This window comes from Triticum urartu, chromosome 7A (assembly GCF_056163025.1).
Source record: "Triticum urartu cultivar PI428250 chromosome 7A, HENAU_Tu73, whole genome shotgun sequence".
NCBI lineage: Eukaryota > Viridiplantae > Streptophyta > Magnoliopsida > Poales > Poaceae > Triticum > Triticum urartu.
Window position 1 is genome coordinate 443314191 of NC_141879.1, and position 20136 is coordinate 443334326.

At 48.8% G+C, this 20136-nt stretch overlaps 1 protein-coding gene and 1 pseudogene across 2 annotated transcripts; both read left to right on the top strand.

The window, feature by feature from the left end:
* The first annotated feature begins 585 nt into the window (after positions 1-585).
* Positions 586-3362, top strand: LOC147959883 (uncharacterized; annotated as a pseudogene).
* Positions 3363-10107: 6745 nt separating this feature from the next.
* On the top strand, positions 10108-12585 carry LOC125520136 (DNAJ heat shock N-terminal domain-containing protein). 2 transcript variants are annotated; one of them, XM_087536353.1, is made up of 10 exons: positions 10108-10382; positions 10472-10547; positions 10644-10726; positions 10822-10978; positions 11066-11195; positions 11285-11443; positions 11523-11704; positions 11797-11877; positions 11998-12123; positions 12212-12585. In XM_087536353.1, the coding sequence occupies exons 1-10, from the start codon at positions 10123-10125 to the stop codon at positions 12284-12286; spliced, it is 1329 nt and encodes a 442-aa protein (XP_087392479.1). In that variant the 5' UTR covers positions 10108-10122; the 3' UTR covers positions 12287-12585. The 2 variants fall into 2 exon arrangements, with proteins under 2 accessions (XP_087392479.1, XP_048540922.1); XM_048684965.2 differs by having other exon boundaries at positions 10154-10382; positions 10472-10531.
* The last annotated feature ends 7551 nt before the right edge of the window (positions 12586-20136 follow it).

A 20136-nucleotide genomic window follows, 5' to 3' on the forward strand; every position in this document is an offset into this window, starting at 1 on the left:
GATCCCGTGATCAACCACTTGATCACATTGAGCTCATTATGATGATGCATTACCGAGTGGGCCCAGAGATACCTCTCCGTCATACGGAGTGAAAAATCCCAGTCTCGATTCGTGCCAACCCAACAGACACTTTCGGAGATACCTGTAATGTACCTTTATAGTCACCCAATTACGTTGTGATGTTTGGCACACCCAAGGCACTCCTACGGTATCCGGGAGTTGCACAATCTCATGGTCTAAGGAAATGATACTTGACATTCAGAAAAGCTACAGCAAACGAACTATACGATCTTTGAGCTATGCTTAGGATTGGGACTTGTCCATCACATCATTCTCCTAATGATGTGATCCCGTTATCAATGACACCCAATGTCCATAGTCAGGAAACCATGACTATCTTTTGATCAACGAGCTAGTTAACTAGAGGCTCACTAGGGACGTGTTGTGGTCTATGTATTCACACATGTATTACGATTTCCGGATAAGACAATTATAGCATGAACAATAGAAAATTATCATGAACAAAGAAATATAATAATAACCATTTTATTATTGCCTCTAGGGCATATTTCCAACATCTCGACCATGGCCTCCCTGGGTTCCACCGGTATCACCCGCAGCCGCCACACCAACCCCTTCGACGGCCCCGATCCCGTTGTCATCCGTGATCTCAATATCCTCGCTCGGGTTCCCGTCGTCCTAGATCAACTCACCTCCACCTACTATGCCTGGAAGACGTACTTCTCCCTTGTGTTCCGTGAGTACAATCTCCGGGATCACATCGATGGCTCCGTGGACTCCCGCTTCATGGAGGACGATGAGGAGTGGACGTCCATCGACGCCACTCTTATCCGCTGGTTCTACACCACCATCCCGAAGGACCTCTTCCACACGGTGGTCTCCGCCAATGATGACGCTCACGCCGTTTGGACTAAGCTCAATGGCCTCTTCACCGACAAAGCGCTCCAACGCAAGGTTTTCTTGCACAGCGAGTTTTTTGGGTGCCAGCAGCTTGACTCGTCGGTCGACGATTATTGCATGCGCCTCAAGAAGCTTGTCGACGAGCTCCGTGACCTCGGCGAGAAGGTCTCTGACGAGCTCCTCCTCAACACTCTCATCGCCGGCCTGAACGAAGACTTCGGGAACGCCGCCTCCAACATCCCTCTCATCACCAACCCGACCTTCCCCAAGATCGTCGCGTACCTGAAGCTGGAGGAGAAGAGGATGCGGATGTCGCGCGCCCGGGCCACCCATACGGCTCTCACCGCCGGAACCCGCGGCGGTGCGCCGCCCACTGCTCCGGCTCCCCCGCCGCGGCCCGCTCAGGGGCCCCTCCACGTGCATCCGCCGCCCGGGTTCCCATATCCCGCGCCGCCGTAGGCCCCTCCGCCACCCCCCGCCGAGCAGGAGCAGTGCCGGGGCGGGCGTCGCGGCCGAGGTGGCCGCAAGCAGCAGCAGCAGCCGCCAGCTGCCCATGGCGGGGCGCCGCGCCAGCCGCAGCACCCGCTCCCGCCGGCGCCTTGGCAGGCCGGCCAGAACCCCTGGACGGGGGTTGTTCACGCATACTTCATGCCCATACCGCGCGCCCCCGTACCCGGTGTTTTTGGCGCCCGCCCGGCCCCTCATCAGGCTCTGTACGCGGCCCCTCAGGCGTATCCGCCGGCGCCGCTCTACGGCCCCTTGGCGGCCTATGGGCTGCCTCCGGCCGGTGGGCTCGTGGCGCCGCCGCCACAGCCTCTGCCGTCGGCCCCGGCCCTCCCGCCGGCACCATGGGACCCCGCGCTACTAGCGGCCCTCCACACCGCCCCCACGCCACAGCAGTACACCGGCGGTGGCGACTGGTACATGGACACCGGAGCCACGACTCACATGACCGCCAACCCCGATAACCTTCTTATCGCTCACCCTGTTCACACTGCTGCTCGCATTACCGTGGGCGACGGTTCTATCATGCCCATCACTCATGTCGGCCATGCTACTTTTCCTTCTAACTCCGTTCCACTACATCTTTCTAACATACTCGTTTCACCTGACATCATTAAAAATCCTGTTTCTGTTCGTTCTCTTACACGTGAAAATCCTATCACCGTTGAATTTGGCATGTTTGGCTTTTCTGTTAAGGATGCACGTACCCGGATGGTGCTTCACCGATGTGACAGCCCCGACGATCTCTACCCGGTCCACTCCTCCACATCCTCCGTCGCTGCACCCATGGCGCTTTCCGCTGGAGTGGACCTTTGGCATGCTCGTCTCGGTCATCCCAATCCTGCCACCCTTCGTCATATTCTTCGCAGTTTTTCATTCATGTGTAATAAGATCGACGATCACACTTGTCATGCTTGTCGTCTCAGCAAACATACTCGTTTACCCTTTAGCACTTCCTCGCATGTTGCTTCATACCCATTTGAGTTAATTGATAGTGATGTTTGGACCTCTCCTGTTGCAAGTAACACGAGCTATCTCTATTATCTTGTTGTCCTTGATGATTTTTCGCACTATGTGTGGACCTTCCCGTTGCGGCGAAAGTCGGATTCTGTTGACACTCTCACCGCATTCTACTCCTATGTCTCCACGCAGTTTGGTCGCCCCATTCATGCGTTGCAAACAGACAACGAGAAGGAGTTCGATAATCTTGCAATCCGCAACCTTCTCGCCACACACGACACGATTTTTCGTCTCACTTGCCCATACACTTCGCAACAAAATGGCCGCGCTGAGCGCGTGCTTCGCACTCTTAATGACTGCGTTCGCACCCTCCTCTTTCACGCCAATGTGCCACCACGTTTCTGGCCTCGCGGGAATTTTGCTCCTCATCATCTTTTGTTCGGCACGCCACCTTCCTACACCGAGTTTCGCATTTTCGGTTTCTTGTGCTACCCTAGCATCTCTTCCACTACTTCTCATAAGCTCGCACCATGGTCCGTGGCCTGTATTTTTCTCGGCTACCCCCCCAACACCAAAGGCTACCACTGCTATGATCCTACTCACATCGGGTCATCACTTCCCGACACGTTTACTTTGATGAGATGGTTTTTCCGTTTCAGCAGGTACCTTCGGATGTTGCGGCCTTGCCCGCTCTTGGTGACGGCCGCTCGGGCGCTTCTCTCGGGCCGCCTCCTGGCTTTGAGGGTGCCCCCCGTGCCCCGGGTCGAGTTCCTCCCCGGCCGGTTTCCTTAGGGGCTGCACCCCTCCTCGGCACCCCCCGCGCCCTCGCCGGCGGCCTCGCCCACGGTCTCACCCGCGGCATCAGTGGCGGTGGGCTCTTCTTCGTCCTCGCCCGTCGCCCCGGACTCGCTGTCCCGCCCGATGACTCGCTCTTGGGCCGGTACCTTCCGCCCGAGTACGCGGTACACCAGCGATGAGTATCTTCTCGCCGCTTCCGTCTCCGAGCCGTCCCCTCTCCCATCGTCAGCTCGAGCCGCCCTTCGGGACCCTCATTGGCTCGCTGCGATGCAGGAAGAGTTCGATGCGCTCCAACGGAACCGCACCTGGCAGCTTGTCCCTCGGCCACCTCGTGCCAACATCATCACGGGCAAGTGGGTCTTTCGGCATAAGACTCATCCCGACGGGACTCTCGAGCGCTACAAAGCTCGCTGGGTGGTTCGAGGCTTTTGGCAATGTGCGGGCATGGACTTCACCGACACTTTTGCTCCGGTTGTTAAACCGGGCACGATCCGCACCGTGCTTCAGCTGGCCGTCTCCCGAGCTTGGCCCGTGCATCAGTTGGACGTCTCCAACGCCTTCTTGCACGACCACCTCGCCGAGCAGGTGTTTTGTGAGCAGCCCACCGGCTTCGTCGACGCCACACATTCGAACCATGTGTGCTTGCTCTCCCGTTCTCTTTACGGGTTAAAGCAGGCGCCTCGGGCCTGGTACCAGCGCATCGCTGCCTTCCTGCAGATGCTCGGATTTACATCGACCCGCTCTGACGCGTCCCTCTTTGTGTACCATCACGGGGTTGACACGGCCTACTTGTTGCTCTACGTCGACGACATCATCCTGACGGCTTCCACTGTCGCGCTTCTCCAGCGGCTTACTGCTCGTCTTCGCGATGAGTTTGCCCTGAAGGACTTGGGGCCCCTCCACTACTTCCTCGGCATTGAGGTGGTTCGACGGCCAGATGGGTTCTTTCTGCACCAGCAGCGTTACACCCATGAGCTTCTCGATCATGTCGGCATGCTTAACTGCAAGCCTGCTCCCACGCCTGTTGACACCAAGGCCAAGGTTTCAACTCTGGAGGGCTCTCTCGCATCCGACGCGGCCTTCTATCGCTCCATTGTGGGTGCCTTGCAGTACCTCACTCTGACGCGCCCCAACTTGTAGTATGCCGTTCATCAGGCCTGTCTTCACATGCATGCTCCGCGTGACTCTCACTGGACCTTGGTGAAGCGTATCCTCCGTTACATACGCGGCACTACGTCCATGGGACTTACACTGACGGCCTCCGCCTCTACCGACCTCGTCGCCTACTCTGATGCGGACTGGGCTGGCTGCCCGGACACACGGCGCTCCACTTCGGGGTACTGTGTCTACCTTGGGCCGTCTTTGATCTCTTGGTCTTCCAAGCGACAGCCCACAGTCTCTCGCTCAAGTGCCGAGGCAGAGTATCGGGCAGTGGCTAACGCCGTTGCCGAATGCTCTTGGCTTCGTCGGCTGCTCCAGGAGTTGCTTTGTGATGTTCACAAGGCCACACTCGTTGTAACGCCCCGAGACCGATGTGCCAAGTGTCGATCAGTTATTCGCTGTTGTTGCTTTGGCATGGCTTGCGTGTCATGCATTGCATATCATGTCATCATGCGCATTTCATTTGCATACGTGTTCGTCTCATGCATCCGAGCTTTTTCCCCGTTGTCCGTTTCGCAATCCGGCGCTTCATTCTTCTCCGGTGGTCATTTCTACCTTTCTTTTGTGTGTGGGCATTAAACATTTCCGGATTGGACCGAGACTTGCCAAGCGGCCTTGGTTTACTACCGGTAGACCGCCTGTCAAGTTTCGTACCATTTGGACTTCGTTTGATACTCCAACGGTTAACCGAGGGACCGAAAAGGTCTCGTGTGTGTTGCAGCCCAACACCCTTCCAATTTGGCCCAAAACCCACCTAACTCTGCTCCATCATCTCGGTCGTTCGATCACGATCGCGTGGCCAAAAACCACACCTCATTTGGACTCTCCTAGCTCCCTCTACCTATAAAAGAGCACCCCTCCCCGAAATTTCGGATCATTTCGCAGTCTAAACCCTAGATCCACTCCTCCCCGCGCCACCGGACGCGTCCGCGCTGCACCGGACATGTCCGCCCCCGCGCGCCACCTCACTCCAGCCAATCAGAAGGCGTCACATCAGCCCCGCCGCCCCTATCCTCCAATCAGAAGCCGCCACCTCACCTCCCCTACGCCCACTTCGCCGCCGGCCCGCGGGGCCCAGATCTGGCCCGCGCGAGCCCGACCGCGCCGCCACCCAGCCCGAGCGTCGCCCGTCGCCAGCGCCTCGCGCCTCGCTGTCCTTGCTCCACCGCCGTTGAGCTCGCCGGCCGGAGCCGCCGTCTGCCGCACGTCGCCGTACCTCCACAGCCTGGCCCTGGCTGGATCCGGCGCCATCCTCCTCGGATCCGCAGCGCCCCGAGCCCCTCCAGGCCATTCCCGTCCGTCCCTACCTTCCCCGCTCCTGACGCCGGCCGCCGTCGCCGGATCGAGCCACCACCGCCGCCGCCATGGCCTCGCTCTTTCTCCTGTCGAGGAGGACGACGAGCGCGTCCGCCGTTGATCGCGACCTGGTCCGGCCCAGCCTCCGCACCAGGCCCAGCTCCCCTTTGTCCGGCCCTTCATCGCCGGCCTGCTTCCCCGACCAGCGCAGCGCAGCGCAGCGCCAGGCCAGCCGGGCCAGATCCGCACCGCGCCGGCCCAGTCGTCCTCCCCGCGGTCCAGCCTCGCTCGCCTCCGGCCCAGCGCGCCTCCCCTTCGTCAGATCCGGCCTGCCGTGGCCTCTCCAGCGAACCGGGCCAAGGCCCACTGGGTGAGCCGACCCCAGATCCCCCCCTCCTCTATTTTTTTTCCTCGCTGTTGGGCTTCCTCAGATTCGGCCCGATGCATGTTTTTTCCAGCGTCTGGACGATTTGTCTATTATCCTGAGACAGTAGTTTTGCAGTTTAGACCCTCATATTCATGCATTTAAAAACTCACTAACCGTGCATCGGATTAAAATGTTTTATATATGAAACTTGCTCAGAATTTTGTGTAGATTAATAATATCCAACCTTCATCTATGTTTAAAATATTTAAAATGCTGTTTGCATTAATTTGCTCCTATGCCATGTTAAAATGATTTTATTCATAACTAAATAACCGTAACTCGGATTTTAATAATCTTTATATGTAAATGGGGTAGAATTTTGCCTAGTTTAACATGGTGGCATCATCTTGCATGTTTAACAACTCTAAAATTGTGTTTAGGGCAGAACAGTACCAAATTTATAATGTGCTCATGGGGAGTTTCCGGAATTGTTGTTCGTTGCTTCCGGCCTCATTTAACCTTGACTAGATAGGTAGTTTTCATTTGCTTCACCCTCTTGCCCTGTTTAATAACATTTAATATTGTTGGGTACATAAACAAGAGAGAACTAAATAATTGATGTGGTGTTTTGTCAATATGCATCCCGATGCATATTGAGCTCCAATTAATTTGTAGGATTGCTTGTGCACTTTGCCATGACATGCATCATACTTGTTTGTGCATCATGCCATGTCTATGTGGTGGTTGTTTACCATGATTGTTTGCTTCTTTCCGGTGTTGCTTCTTCGGGTTGGTTCCGGTAACGTCGTGTTGTGAGGATCCGTTCGTCTACGTCCGTTTATCTTCTTCATGGACTCGTTCTTCTTCCTTGCGGGATTTCAGGCAAGATGATCATACCCTTGAAATCACTACTATCTTTGCTATGCTAGTTTGCTCGCTCTTGCTATGCCAATGCTGCGATGCCTACCATTTGCTTGTCAGCCTCCCAAGTTGCCATGTCAAACCTCTAACCCACCATGTCCTAGCAAACCGTTGATTGGCTATGTTACCGCTTTGCTCAGCCCCTCTTATAGCGTTGCTAGTTGCAGGTGAAGATTGGAGGCCGTTCCTTGTTGGAACATTTACTTACTTGTTGGGATATCACTATATATCTTATTTAATTAATGCATCTATATACTTGGTAAAGGGTGGAAGGCTCGGCCTTATGCCTGGTGTTTTGTTCCACTCTTGCCGCCCTAGTTTCCGTCATATCGGTGTTATGTTCCCGGATTTTGCGTTCCTCACGCGGTTGGGCTATTATGGGAACCCCTTGACAGTTCGCCTTAAGTAAAGCTTTTCCAGCAATGCCCAACATTGGTTTTACCATTCGCCACCCAGCCTTTTCCCCTTGGGAGTCGCGCATCCCGAGGGTCATCTTTATTTTACCCCCCCCCCCGGGCCAGTGCTTGTCTAAGTGTTGGTCCAAACTAGAGCCCCTTGCAGCGCCACCTCGAGGAAACTCGAGGGCTGGTTTTAGTTGTACGGATTGCTTATCCGGTGTTGCCCTGAGAACGAGATATGTGCAGCTCCTATCAGGATGTCGGCACATCGGGCGGTGTTGCTGGTTTAGTTTTACCCTGTCGAAATGTCTTGTTGTAGCGGGATACCGAGCCTGATCGGAACGTCTCGGGTGGAGGTCTATTCCTTCGTTGACCGTGAGAGCTTGTTATGGGCTAAGTTGGGACACCCCTGCAGGGATTTGAACTTTCGAAAGCCGTGCCCGCGGTTATGGGCAGATGGGAATTTGTTAACGTCCGGTTGTAGAAAACCTGAACTTGACCTTAATTAAAATACATCAACCGCGTGTGTAACCGTGATGGTCTCTTTCCGGCAGAGTCCGGGAAGTGAACACGGTTGTTGGAGTTATGTTTGACGTAGGTAGTCCAGGATCACTTCTTGATCATACTTTTATCGACCATGCTTTGCCTTCTCTTCTCGCTCTCTTTTGCGAATAGATTAGCCACCATATATGCTAGTCGCTTGCTGCAGCTCCACCTCATACCTTTACCTTACCCATAAGCTTAAATAGTCTTGATCGCGAGGGTGCGAGGTTGCTGAGTCCCTGTGGCTCACAGATACTTCCAAAACCAGTTTGCAGGTGCCGATGAGACCGTGCAGATGACGCAATCAAGCTCAGGAGGAGCTCGATGAAGATCTTGTCCTTTGTGTGGTTTCGTTCTAGTTGATCAGTAGTGGAGCCCAGTTGGGGTCGATCGGGGACCTTTTGTCGCATTTGGGGTTCTTCTTTTATTTTGGCTCCGTAGTCGGGCCTTGAGTGTATCTGATTGATGTAATGCTTTGTTCATGTAATTGGGTGAAGTGGCGATTGTAAGCCAACTATGTATCTCTTTCCCTTATTATATTACATGGGTTGTGTGAAGATTACCTCACTTGCGACATATGCCTTCAATGCGATTATGCCTCTAAGTCGTGCCTCGACACGTGGGAGATATAGTCGCATCAAGGGCGTTACACTCGTCTACTGCGACAACGTCTCCGTCGTGTACCTCTCCGCCAACCCGGTCCATCATCGACGAACGAAGCACATTGAGCTCGACATACACTTTGTTCATGAGCAGGTGGCCCTTGGGCGCATCCGGATCCTCCACGTCCCGACGGCGCAACAGTTTGCCGATGTTATGACAAAAGGACTGCCTACTTCTGTTTTCGAGGAGTTCAGGTCCAGTCTTTGCGTCTCCGGCGACGCTTCGACTACGGGGGGTGTTGAATATATGGTTTGTGCATGTATATTGTATAGTCCGGCCCACCTCCTAGTCATTGTATAGTTGAGGTTGTGGCCCACCTTGTACTCCATATATACATGCGCTATGCACCGATCAATACATCGAGTTGCATTGCCAAAATATTCGTTTCCAACACGGATCCCGTGTTTCAAAAGTAGGAACAATTTGGCATGGTTTATCTTGATGAGTTTAGATGTATTAGGGCACGGCGTATTCGATCCGAAGCCCGAATTTCATCCAATGTCGATCCTTATCCGTCCGCGGAGCAGTCCGGATCATATTTTTTTACAAACTGAAACCAAGCGTGGGGGATTGCTAGAGTCCGGACACGAAACACGTCAGACGCTGACACCCCTGGCCCACCCAAAAGGAAGGCGGAGCCCGCACTTTTATAGCTGCCCGCCCTGTTTTCGCAGCAAAACCCCCCACTCTTCTTCCATCTCGCCGCTCTCCACCCAATTCACATCCTTTTATCCTACCTTCCCTCTCACATCGACGCTTGGAATCGGAGCATAGCCTGCCGGAGTTGGAGGTGGTGGAGGTGCAGGAGGATCCGAGCATCACGTTAGGCCGGAAGATCAACTCGGCGATGCGGCAAAATTGTCGTGTCAAAGTGAAGGCCACAAATAAGGAGAAGCTCAAGAAACAAAAGACCGGTGGAGGGCATGCTGGTGGCGGACGTGGCGGTGGGCGTGCTGGTCGCGAACGAGATGGAGGTCGGGGCTCGTGCCGCGGTGCCCCGATAGTGTCGCCCACCGTACATACGCCGCCATGGCTGAAGCATTACAAGGCTCAGTACTTGTACGCTGCCAAGCAGCTTGGTAGGAAGTCCACGACAACATCGTAGTGCAAGTGCCTTACATCACCGACGTAAACGCGGCGCCGCTTCTCTTCTCGGAGTTTTCTTCGCCTCGGCTTGTCCGGATGCGAATGGCGGGCGGGGAGCAGATGAATGCCCGGACTTTACTTGAATTTCAAAATGTCATTTACTGGCAGGCATAGATAAAACTGCATTAGATGGCTGGTTCTCGCATCAGCGTTTGCGGACTGGTCCTTCATTTACGGACGGATGCTGAAGCGATGCCCTTATTATTATTCCTTGCGCACAGCTTCAATTGGTGTATATCATTGGTTTGCAAATAAGTTCTGGTCAAGCAACGACGCATGAATAAGAGTAGAATGAACTCTTGATCCGGTGCTCCCCGGAGAAAGAAGGACATCTCAAGAAATAAAAATGCTATGCCACGTTCCATTCCACCACCACTGCCGCCCGGCGATTTGTTTAATGCTCCCCCCGGCCGCGCCGCGCTGTGCGTCACTGGAAAGATAAAGATGGCCCGGTGGCCTGTGGAGGGTGGCTCCCCACCTCGTTGCGCAATGAATGGTGATGATGCGGCTCTCCTTTACTCTTCTTCCTCCACCAGACCACCACTTCCATCCTCTGCTCTGGTGGTTTCCTGTTCCGTTCCGGGAGAGTTCTTCTTTGACAGGGAGCGGCGGCCGCCATGGCGAAGGAGACCGAGTACTACGACGCGCTCGGCGTCAGCCCCGCCGCCTCGGACGACGAGATCCGCAAGGCCTACTACATCAAGGTCCCCCTTTTACCTGCCTGCCTAGCGCATTGTTGTCGCTTTCCGCTAGCTTGCTGATTTGGAGGTTTTGTTTCCTGTCTTGTCTTCAGGCGAGGCAGGTGCATCCTGACAAAAACCCCGACGATCCGCAGGCGTCCGACAAGTTTCAGGTTCTTGCTACGTCTGGCTCGACTCAACTCGATATTGTAGCAGGATCGGTTGCTTTGATTTCTTTAGTGGGTGGGTGTTGAGCTTCTTGTTGTTATGGTGCTATATATGTAGGCTCTTGGAGAGGCCTACCAGGTCCTGAGTGACCCTTTGCAGAGAAAGGCCTACGACGGCTATGGCAAGACCAGCATATCCAGGTGTCTGCCTGCCCCAGTTGATCCAACCCCAGATGAAACACAGCTCGGAAGCAGCAATTCAAGCTTCACTCTGACAACATTTTTCTGCTTTTCAGGGACAACATTCTAGATGGTGCTCTGGTCTTCACCCTCCTGTTCGGGAGCGAGCTGTTCGAGGACTACATTGGGCATCTTGCAATGGCAACCATGGCTTCCTCAGAGATGGCCAGCGGCGACAACGGCAGCGCCGAGAAGCTCCAGGACAGGCTCAAGGTAGGCACATACGTATCTGTGGTAGACGCCCACTGTTTTGCCCAAACCATTTTGTATCCCACTCTGAAAAACACTGCTCTGATGAAGGGTGTACAAAGGGAACGAGAAGAGAAGCTAGCTAGATTCCTCAATAAATTCCTCTCGCAGTATGTGAGTGGTGACACGGAAGGATTCGTTCATCGTGCCGAATCTGAGGCGAAAAGGCTTTCCAGCACTTGTCAGTATGATGATCCATACAAACTACAGTTGTGTTCTTCTCTTGATGGGTTTCATCTGAATCTTTGTGAAATGCTTTGCTGCTCACAGCATACGCACTGGACATTCGTCGCACCATCGGATACGTTTACTCCCGACAAGCCGCCAAGGAGCTCGGCAAGAAGGCCATGTACCTGGGAGTTCCATTCCTGACCGAGTGGGTGAGGAACAAGGGCCACCTCTGGAGATCACAGATCACGGCAGCGAAAGGTGAAAACTTCCCCAATTGTTGCCATGGCTGTGATGGTTGAAGTTGCCGACTGATTAAGGGGCGAAAAGAACAATGCAGGAGCTCTGCAGCTGCTGCAGCTGCAAGAGGAGGCGTGCCGGCAGAGCGCCAAGGACGGCGGCGCTGCCACCGAGAAGGACGTCGACATGCAGATGAGAATGAACAAGGACCTGATGATGAGTTCAATTTGGAAGCTCAACGTTGTGGATATTGAAGTCACGCTCCTACATGTCTGTGAAATGGTATGTGCGTCTTCCTTACTGAAATACTCCCATATTAATCTGTTACTAGTAGTACAACAATATGATTTGACAAGTTTTTGACTTCTTCACAGGTGCTGCATGAAAATAATGTCAAGAAAGAGGATCTCAAGGCCCGTGCAATGGCCTTGAGAAATCTCGGAAAAATATTTCAGGTACATTTGTTTCACGTTTTCTTTCCGATAATTCCTGTGCTACATGTGTAAATAAACAAACCTGAATTAAGTATATTTCATTTCATAAATTCCATCTTTGATCAACTTGAATGAGAATAGAGGGAAAAGGAGGCATTACCAGGGCCATCAAAGCCAACCATTCTCGACGATGACAGCAGCTCTGATGAAAGTTCAGACGAGGAGGCATCACAGACAGTGACATATCGGACTCCCGCGCTTACTCAGGCAATTTTTCAACAACCATACAAACATATGTATACGTTACACATTCAAATATGTTTAGTGAGATAAGTTCAAAAATGTTGTTGTACAGGGAATTGGCAGGCTATTTAGATGCTTATGCAACCCTGCATATGATGTTGACGATGACTTCGAACCCCGGAAATGAAGCAGGGACACTACGAAACCTTTCGAAGATACCCGAGTTATACCAGATATATGATTCAGAACAGCTGGGGTCATGCACCACCATCCTTCAGTTACCTGAAGGGTATGGATATATGTTTATATGCTGCTTCAGCACTGGTGATCAGACCCAACAATTAAAGCTTTAGATTACCCACTTTTCACTCGCATGACCATAGCCTTTGAAATAGACCATACCTGATTGTGCCGTGCTTTCTGTAATTGTTCTATTTTGGTGTTTCTCCGGAAATAATAATACAAAATCTGTTTGTCTTAGATAAAGGGTCCTTTTTATTGACTCATAATCTAGCGTGAAGGGGATACAAACAAAAGGCCCGGATGGCGCAAACTGGCAAAAGAAACAGTACCACCAAAATCTAACATTGTAGACGTTGTGATGATACCACACCTCCAATGCAAATGTGTCGGTGGTTAACCTGGGCATGGCCGTATGCATCTCCCAGATGTGGCCGTATGCATCTCCCAGATGCAGAGGCCGGGGGTCATCCTTCTTTTCTAAAAAAAAACACCACAAGCCTTCACCGCGGGTTTGGCTCCTCTACTGTTGCGTTAGGGCTACTCTAACCAATTCCCTATATTCGGTTAGGGGAGTAAAAAAACTGTTTTACTCCTCTAACCGGCACCTAGCCGATCCCCAATAGTCATCCTCAGCCATCTCCGCCGCGTCTATTTTTAGTGCCTCGCTCGGCCTTGGAAGAAAAAAAATCACCTCCACTCCGCTGCCTACCCGCCCTGCTCCCGTGCTGCATCTACGTCAGCATCGTCTCTCCCACCCCCGCGTACCACCGCGGATGCCCGTAGATTCCGCCGCGGTCCTTGACCGCCCGGATTTGTGCCTCTCTCGACTCGTCGCCGGCGCATAACCGGTAGGTCTGAGGCTGCGCCGCCGGATTTGACGCATCCGCCCACCACCGTTTGCGCCTTTGCCATGGATTGGTCGGATACAGGACCACACAGCCCCGACAACGCCTCTGCGCCGCATGCAGGTATTGACTCGGCCGTCTCTCCCACCCCCCGCCTGCCACCGCGGATGCCCGTAGACTCCGCCATGGTCCTTGACCGCCTGGATTTGTGCCTCTCTCGACTCGTCGCCGGCGCACAATCGGTAGATCTGAGGATGCCGCCGCCGGATTTGACGCATCCGCCCACCACCGTTTGCGCCTTTGCCATGGATTGGTCGGATACAGGACCATATAGCCCCGACAACGCCTCTGCGCCGCATGCAGGTATTGACTCAGCCTTTAGCCGTTCAGATATCTCCCGTCGGCGGTTCGCCGGCAAAGAAACGCCTGGCCGTCGCTCGGGTTCGGCGCTAGCCCGGCATCTCGTCGGCTCCCCATTGCCGGTCATAAAGTGCGACGACTGCCCGCGACAGGTGGTGCGCCGAGTTTCCGCCGTGCCGGAACATCTCAAATGGGTGTTCTGCAAGTGCAAAAAAGATTGGGTATGTGCTTCTTTTGATTCGGTTGTTCACCAGATTCGGTGCAATTTGGGTAGCTCATTGCTTGCTCAAATTTGTGTGTAGGATGGATGCAAGTTTTGATATTGGGAAGAAGATTACACTGATCCATTGATAGCACAAAATTTAATAGATACTTGTGCATTGGTTGCTAGAATAGAGGCAAGAGATGAGACTAGATGCGAAGCAACGTCGAATTTGTCGGAATCGAGTAAGAAAGAAGTGTGCAATATCGAGTAGCCAATAGAGAGAATCAACAATAAAAACGTAGAGATGATATTAAGCCAACTAGTAGAAGCAATTATGAAAGTTGGATATCTTTTAAAGTGTCTAATTGTGGTTCTTGTTTTCTTTGGTTTTGCTCTCGTAGCGAAGAACTGATGAATTGTGTACTCCAATGTATCAAAATATCGTTAAATGAAATAATAAAGAAGCAAAGAAATGTGTTTCCGTGGCCGAAAATGAAATGCAAAATGAAAAAAACTACTCCATTATATATAGGATTGGTTAGGTCCGGCAAAAAATTAGTGAAATAAAAATACTCCATTATGGATTTATTCTTCGGATTATCCACTATTTTTTAGGGGATCGTTCAGGGTTACCCTTATAACTGTACAAGTGTTGTTGCTCATAAATCCACCGTACGTTTATTCCAAATCCAAAGGCTTTCGTTTCTCTTCCTTCATTTATGTTAGCAATAGAAGAAATGCACCTCTCTGACGGCCACGGCGGTCCTCAAACTCCATACGCACCATCGGTAGGTGATCACATAAACACCCGATTATATCCAAGGAGGATGCATCCGACGCAAATAGTCAAAGGGTGGCCCAGGCCGATGACTTAGAGACCTCCTATAATACGGGGGCATCATCACCTTGAGTATAAGAAATCTATATCTATATTTATTCTATATCTATACTTCTATATCTATATCTATATCTATATATCTATATCTATATCTATCTATTTTTTCAAAAACTTTTATTTTTTTTCAAAATTGTTTGAGATTTTAAAAAGAAAATCGCATTTAAAAAATGCCCCAAATTCGGAAAATATTCTTGTTTTAGTGAAACTTTCACCATTCAAAATAATATTAAAAGATACACATTTTCAAAAAATGTTATGAATTTTCAACACATGTTCCCGTTCTACAAAAATATTCAAAAATTCAAATAATGTTCATGATTTATTAAAAAAAGGTTGGTGTTTTCAACAATTGTTTGTGAATTTTAAAAGATGTTCCTTTTTAAATTTTTTTTTTGCATTTTTCTAAAAGTGTACACAATTTAAAAAAATCTTCAGGATTTAAAAAATGGTTCATGTTTCGTACAATATTCAGAATTTATAATTTTTTCAAGAACTTTTATTGTTTTTCAAAATTGTTTGAGATTTCTAAAAAGAAAAGGGCAATTGAATAAATGCTCCAAATTCGGACAATAATCTTGTTTTAGTGAAATTTTCACAATTCAAAATAATGTTAAAAGATACACATTTTTGAAAAATGTTATGAATTTTCAACCCATGTTCCCGTTCTAAAAAATGTTCACAAATTCAAATAATTTTTGGTGTTTTTAAAAAATGTTTGTGAATTTCAAAAGATGTTCCTGCTTCAAATTTTGTTCGTGTTTTTCTAAAAGTGTACATGATTTAAAAAAAACTATTTAGAATTTTAAAATGGTTCATGTTTCGTACAATACTCAGAAACTTTATACCTTAAAATCTTCTCGATTAAAAGGAAAAAGTAGATTGAATAATTCATGGGCCTTCTCTGGCGTACGATGACGTAACAAAACTGTTAAATGCCCTCGATCAATGAATGAAAAATAGCGGATTGGTTACTTCACACCCCGCGAAACTGAGAAGCTAAATGTTCCTTATTCACATGCACACATGGTTTTGCTTGCACATATAATTCTCACTAACTTTAAATGCATACTATTTTTTCTCCTGTTGCAACGCATGGGCATATGTGCTAGTTACTCCTATAAAGGGTGTTTGAGTACCCGCCTTCTTGGGGCATCCTCACTCGCGAGTGCCCTTCTCACCATTCGATCCACGTGCATCTCGCGTCGATGCATGTCTGGCGCCCTCCCCGCTGTCTGATTGGCCATGGGTGCTCCTCATCGAGCCAAGGTCCTAGGGGGTCCATGACGTGTGGGTTGCGGGCGCGCTCGAGGTCACATTTTGTGGGGGTTTTCATTGTGTTTGCCTGTGCGTTTCGTGCTCTGGTCCGCATGCGTCGGGTGATCCCAGGTCACATGTCAGCATCGTTCATTTCATGTCGTGTTGTTTGGTTTGCGTGAGCCGGATATGCGAATGCACCGAGATCGGATGTTGCATGGCTGCCCTTGCTGTGTGGGGTTGTGAGAGCAGCCCGGGCGACCTTGTGATGCATAATAGACAACTTTATTCTTGTAGACTCGTGTTGGGCCTCCAAGCGCAGAGTTTTGTAGGACAGTAGAAATTTTCCCTCAAGTGGATAACTTAAGGTTTATCAATCCGTGGGAGGCGTAGGATGAAGATGGTCTCTCTCAAACAACCGTGCAACCAAATAACAAAGAGTCTCTTGATTTTTTTAATAGGAACAATAAAAAATAGCAAGGTAGCAAGTAAAAAAAATTGAGCACAAACGGTATTGCAATGCTTGAAAATGAGGCCTAGGGTCCGTATTTTCGCTAGTGCAATCTCTCAACAATGCTAATACAATTGGATCATACAACCATCCCTCAACGTGCGATAAAGAATCACTCTAAAGTTCTTATCTAGCGGAGAAATAAGTAGAAATTGTTTGTAGGGTACGAAACCACCTTAAAGTTATCCTTTCCGATCGATCTATCCAAGAGTTCGTACTAAAATAACACTAAGTTATCCTTTCCAATTTATCTACCTAAGAGTTCGTACTAAAATAACACCATATGATACACATCAACCAACTCTAATGTCACCTAGATACTCCAATGTCACCACGAGTATCTGTGAGTTGATTATACGAGCATCAAACAATTTCAGATTCATAATACTCAATATAACACAAAGAATCTCAAAAAGTGCCCCAAGATTTCTATCAGAGAAACAAGGACGATAATATGCATCAATCCCTATGCATAGATTACCCCAATGTCACCTCGGGAATCTGCGAGTTGAGTGCCAAAACATATATCAAGTGAATCAATATGATACCCCATTGTCACCACGGGTATTCATAGCAAGACATACATCAAGTGCTCTCAAATCCATAAAGTTATTCAGTCTAATAATAACAAAATCTCAAAGGGAAAACTCAATTCGTCACAACAAGATAGACAGGGAGAAACACCATATGATCCAACTATATTAACAAAGCTCGCGATACATCAAGATTGTGCCAAATCAAGAACACGAGAGAGAGAGAGAGATAGATAGAGAGAGATTAAACACAAAGCTACTGGTACAAACCCTCAGCCCCGAGGGTGGACTACTCCCTCTCATCATGGTGGTTGCCGGGATGATGAAGATGGCCACCGGTGATGATTTCCCCCTCCGGCGGGGTGCCGGAACGGGGTCGAGATTGATTTTTCGTGGCTACAGAGTCTTGCGGCGACAGAACTTCTAATCTAGGGTTATTTCTGTTTTTTTTAATATATAGGATTTTTGGGCGTCGTTTTCACGCGAAGATGGGCCACAAGGGGCCCACAAGACAGCAGGGCGCGCTAGAGGGGGCTGGCGCGCCCTGGTGGGTTGTGGCCACCTCGTGGCTCTTCTGGCCCTCCCATGAAGCTTCTGGTGCCTCTTTTGTTCCAAAAAAATCGTCAAAAAGTTTCGTTGCATTTGGAGAACTTTTATTTCTGCACAAAAAACAACACCACAGTAGTTCTGCTGAAAACAACGTCAGTCCGGGTTTGTTCCATGCAAATCATACTAACACAATATAAATTTGTTGTAAACATGTCATGAATACTTCATAAATTATAGATACGTCGAAGACGTATCAGCATCCCCAAGCTTAATTCCTACTCATCCTCGAGTAGGTAAATGATAAAAGAAATAATTTATGAAGTGTGAATGCTAGCAAAGTGCATAAGTTTGATCAATGGTAATTTCAATCACTTTTCCTAGCATCATAACAACAACTCTTTCTCATAAAACTCATGATGATAAATTTGCAATCAATTCACATGTTACGACTCAAACAATGCCTTCTCTTGAAACTTAACAACCTATATTCTTAGTCACCAAACAATTGCAATTCAACTTATTCAACAAAGTCTAAGTAAGAGCTCCACATACTCAATCATAATATAGTCTTCTATGATTGCTAGTACTCAAAACATATTTTTAGAACAAATGGCATCCATCGAACACAGAGAAAGATAGAGGTTGAATGTTTCGCCTCCCAACTCATTTATCATTGAGATAATTGTCAACAATAATAAATCATGATCAAATATATTTGACTGGCCATATGTGCCTAGATCTTTCCCCACCACATGATGCTTGCTAACTAGAGAATAATTGAGGTTGAAATGAGAATGTATACTATTGACTCTTGCATAAAAGTAAACACTGAAAAGTAAAAGATAGGCCCTTCGCAGAGGGAAGTAGAGGTTGTCATGCGCTTTTCATTTTCGGATGCCCAAGCTCTTAATGCAAAGAAATGTCATGTTATATTGCCCCTTATGATAGAAACCTTCATTATGCAGTCCGCCACTTTTATTACTTTGCCATCACAAGTTTGTACAACAGTTATTTTCCCTTACAATAAAAGATCAAACATATTTAGGAGCATTTTTTATTACTTTATGCACCGATGAAAACTTACTTGGAGGATCTTATTCAATCCATAGGTACGTATGATGGACACTCATGGCAAGATACTAGGTTTAAGGGTTTTTGGATGCACAAGTAGTATCTCTACTTAGTACAAATTTTTGGCTAGCAAAAGATCATAAGCAGACACCACATGTTGGAGGATCCATAACAATATAACTTCTATACAAACATACACAACCATAACTCATTACGATGTCTTCCTTGTCCAACTTCAACTAATTTTCTCAAGTTTGAAAATAATTAATGAGTATTCACAATCATAGAAGATGTCCAAGATAATACATTTGTATGTGGAAGTTATCTTCCTTATACTAATCATTCATGAATTGCTTGTATGACCAATTGATAACCCACAAGTATAGGGGATCGCAACAGCTTTCGAGGGTAGAGTATTCAACCCAAATTTATTGATTCGACACAAGGGGAGCCAAAGAATATTCTCAAGTATTAGCAGCTGAGTTGTCAATTCAACCACACCTGGAAACTTAGTATCTATAGCAAAGTGTTTAGTAGCAAAGTAATATGATAGTGATGGTAACAGTAACAAAAGAGTAACGAAAGCAAAGTAATGTTTTTGGTATTTTGTAGTGATTGTAACAATAGCAACGGGAAAGTAAATAAGCGTAAACCAGTATATGGAAAGCTCGTAGGCATCGGATCAATGATGGATAATTATGCCGGATGCGGTTCATCATGTAACAGTCATAACATAGGGTGACACAGAACTAGCTCAAATTCGTCAATGTAATGTAGGCATGTATTCCGAATATAGTCATACGTGCTTATGGAAAAGAACTTGCATGACATCTTTTGTCCTACCCTCCCATGGCAGCGGGGTCCTAATGGAAACTAAGGGATATTAAGGCCTCCTTTTAATAGAGAACCGGAACAAAGCATTAGCACATAGTGAATACATGAACTCCTCAAACTACGGTCATCACGGGTAAGTATCCCGATTATTGTCACTTCGGGGTTAACAGATCATAACACATAATAGGTGACTATAGACTTGCAATATAGGATCAAGAACACTCATATATTGATGAAAACATAATAGGTTCAGATCTGAAATCATGGCACTCGGGCCCTAGTGACAAGCATTAAGCATAGCAAAGTCATAGCAACATCAATCTCAGAACATAGTGGATACTAGGGATCAAACCCTAACAAAACTAACTCGATTACATGATAAATCTCATCCAACCCATCACCGCACAACAAGCCTACGATGGAATTACTCACGCACGGCGGTGAGCATCATGAAATTGGTGATGGAGGATGGTTGATGATGACGACGGTGACGAATCCCCCTCTCCGGAGCCCCGAACGGACTCCAGATCAGCCCTCCCGAGAGGTTTTAGGGCTTGGCGGCGGCTCCGTATCGTAAAACGCAATGAATTCTTCTCTCCTATTTTTTTCTCCCCGAAAGCAGTTATATTGAGTTGGAATTGGAGTCGGGAGGTCTCCAGGGGGCCCACGAGGTAGGGGGGCGCTCCCCCTAGGGAGCGCCCCCCACCCTCGTGGCAAGGGTGTGGGCCCCTAGT

What these genes read in the sequence shown, in the direction of transcription:
- LOC125520136 (XM_087536353.1), top strand. Translation starts at nt 10,123, where the DNA reads ATGGCCCGGTGGCCTGTGGAGGGTGGCTCCCCACCTCGTTGCGCAATG. An exon ending in GGCAAGACCAGCATATCCAG is followed by an intron (nt 10,727 to 10,821) that starts GTGTCTGCCTGC and finishes TCTGCTTTTCAG; the next exon opens with GGACAACATTCTAGATGGTG. An exon ending in GGACTCCCGCGCTTACTCAG is followed by an intron (nt 12,124 to 12,211) that starts GCAATTTTTCAA and finishes GTTGTTGTACAG; the next exon opens with GGAATTGGCAGGCTATTTAG.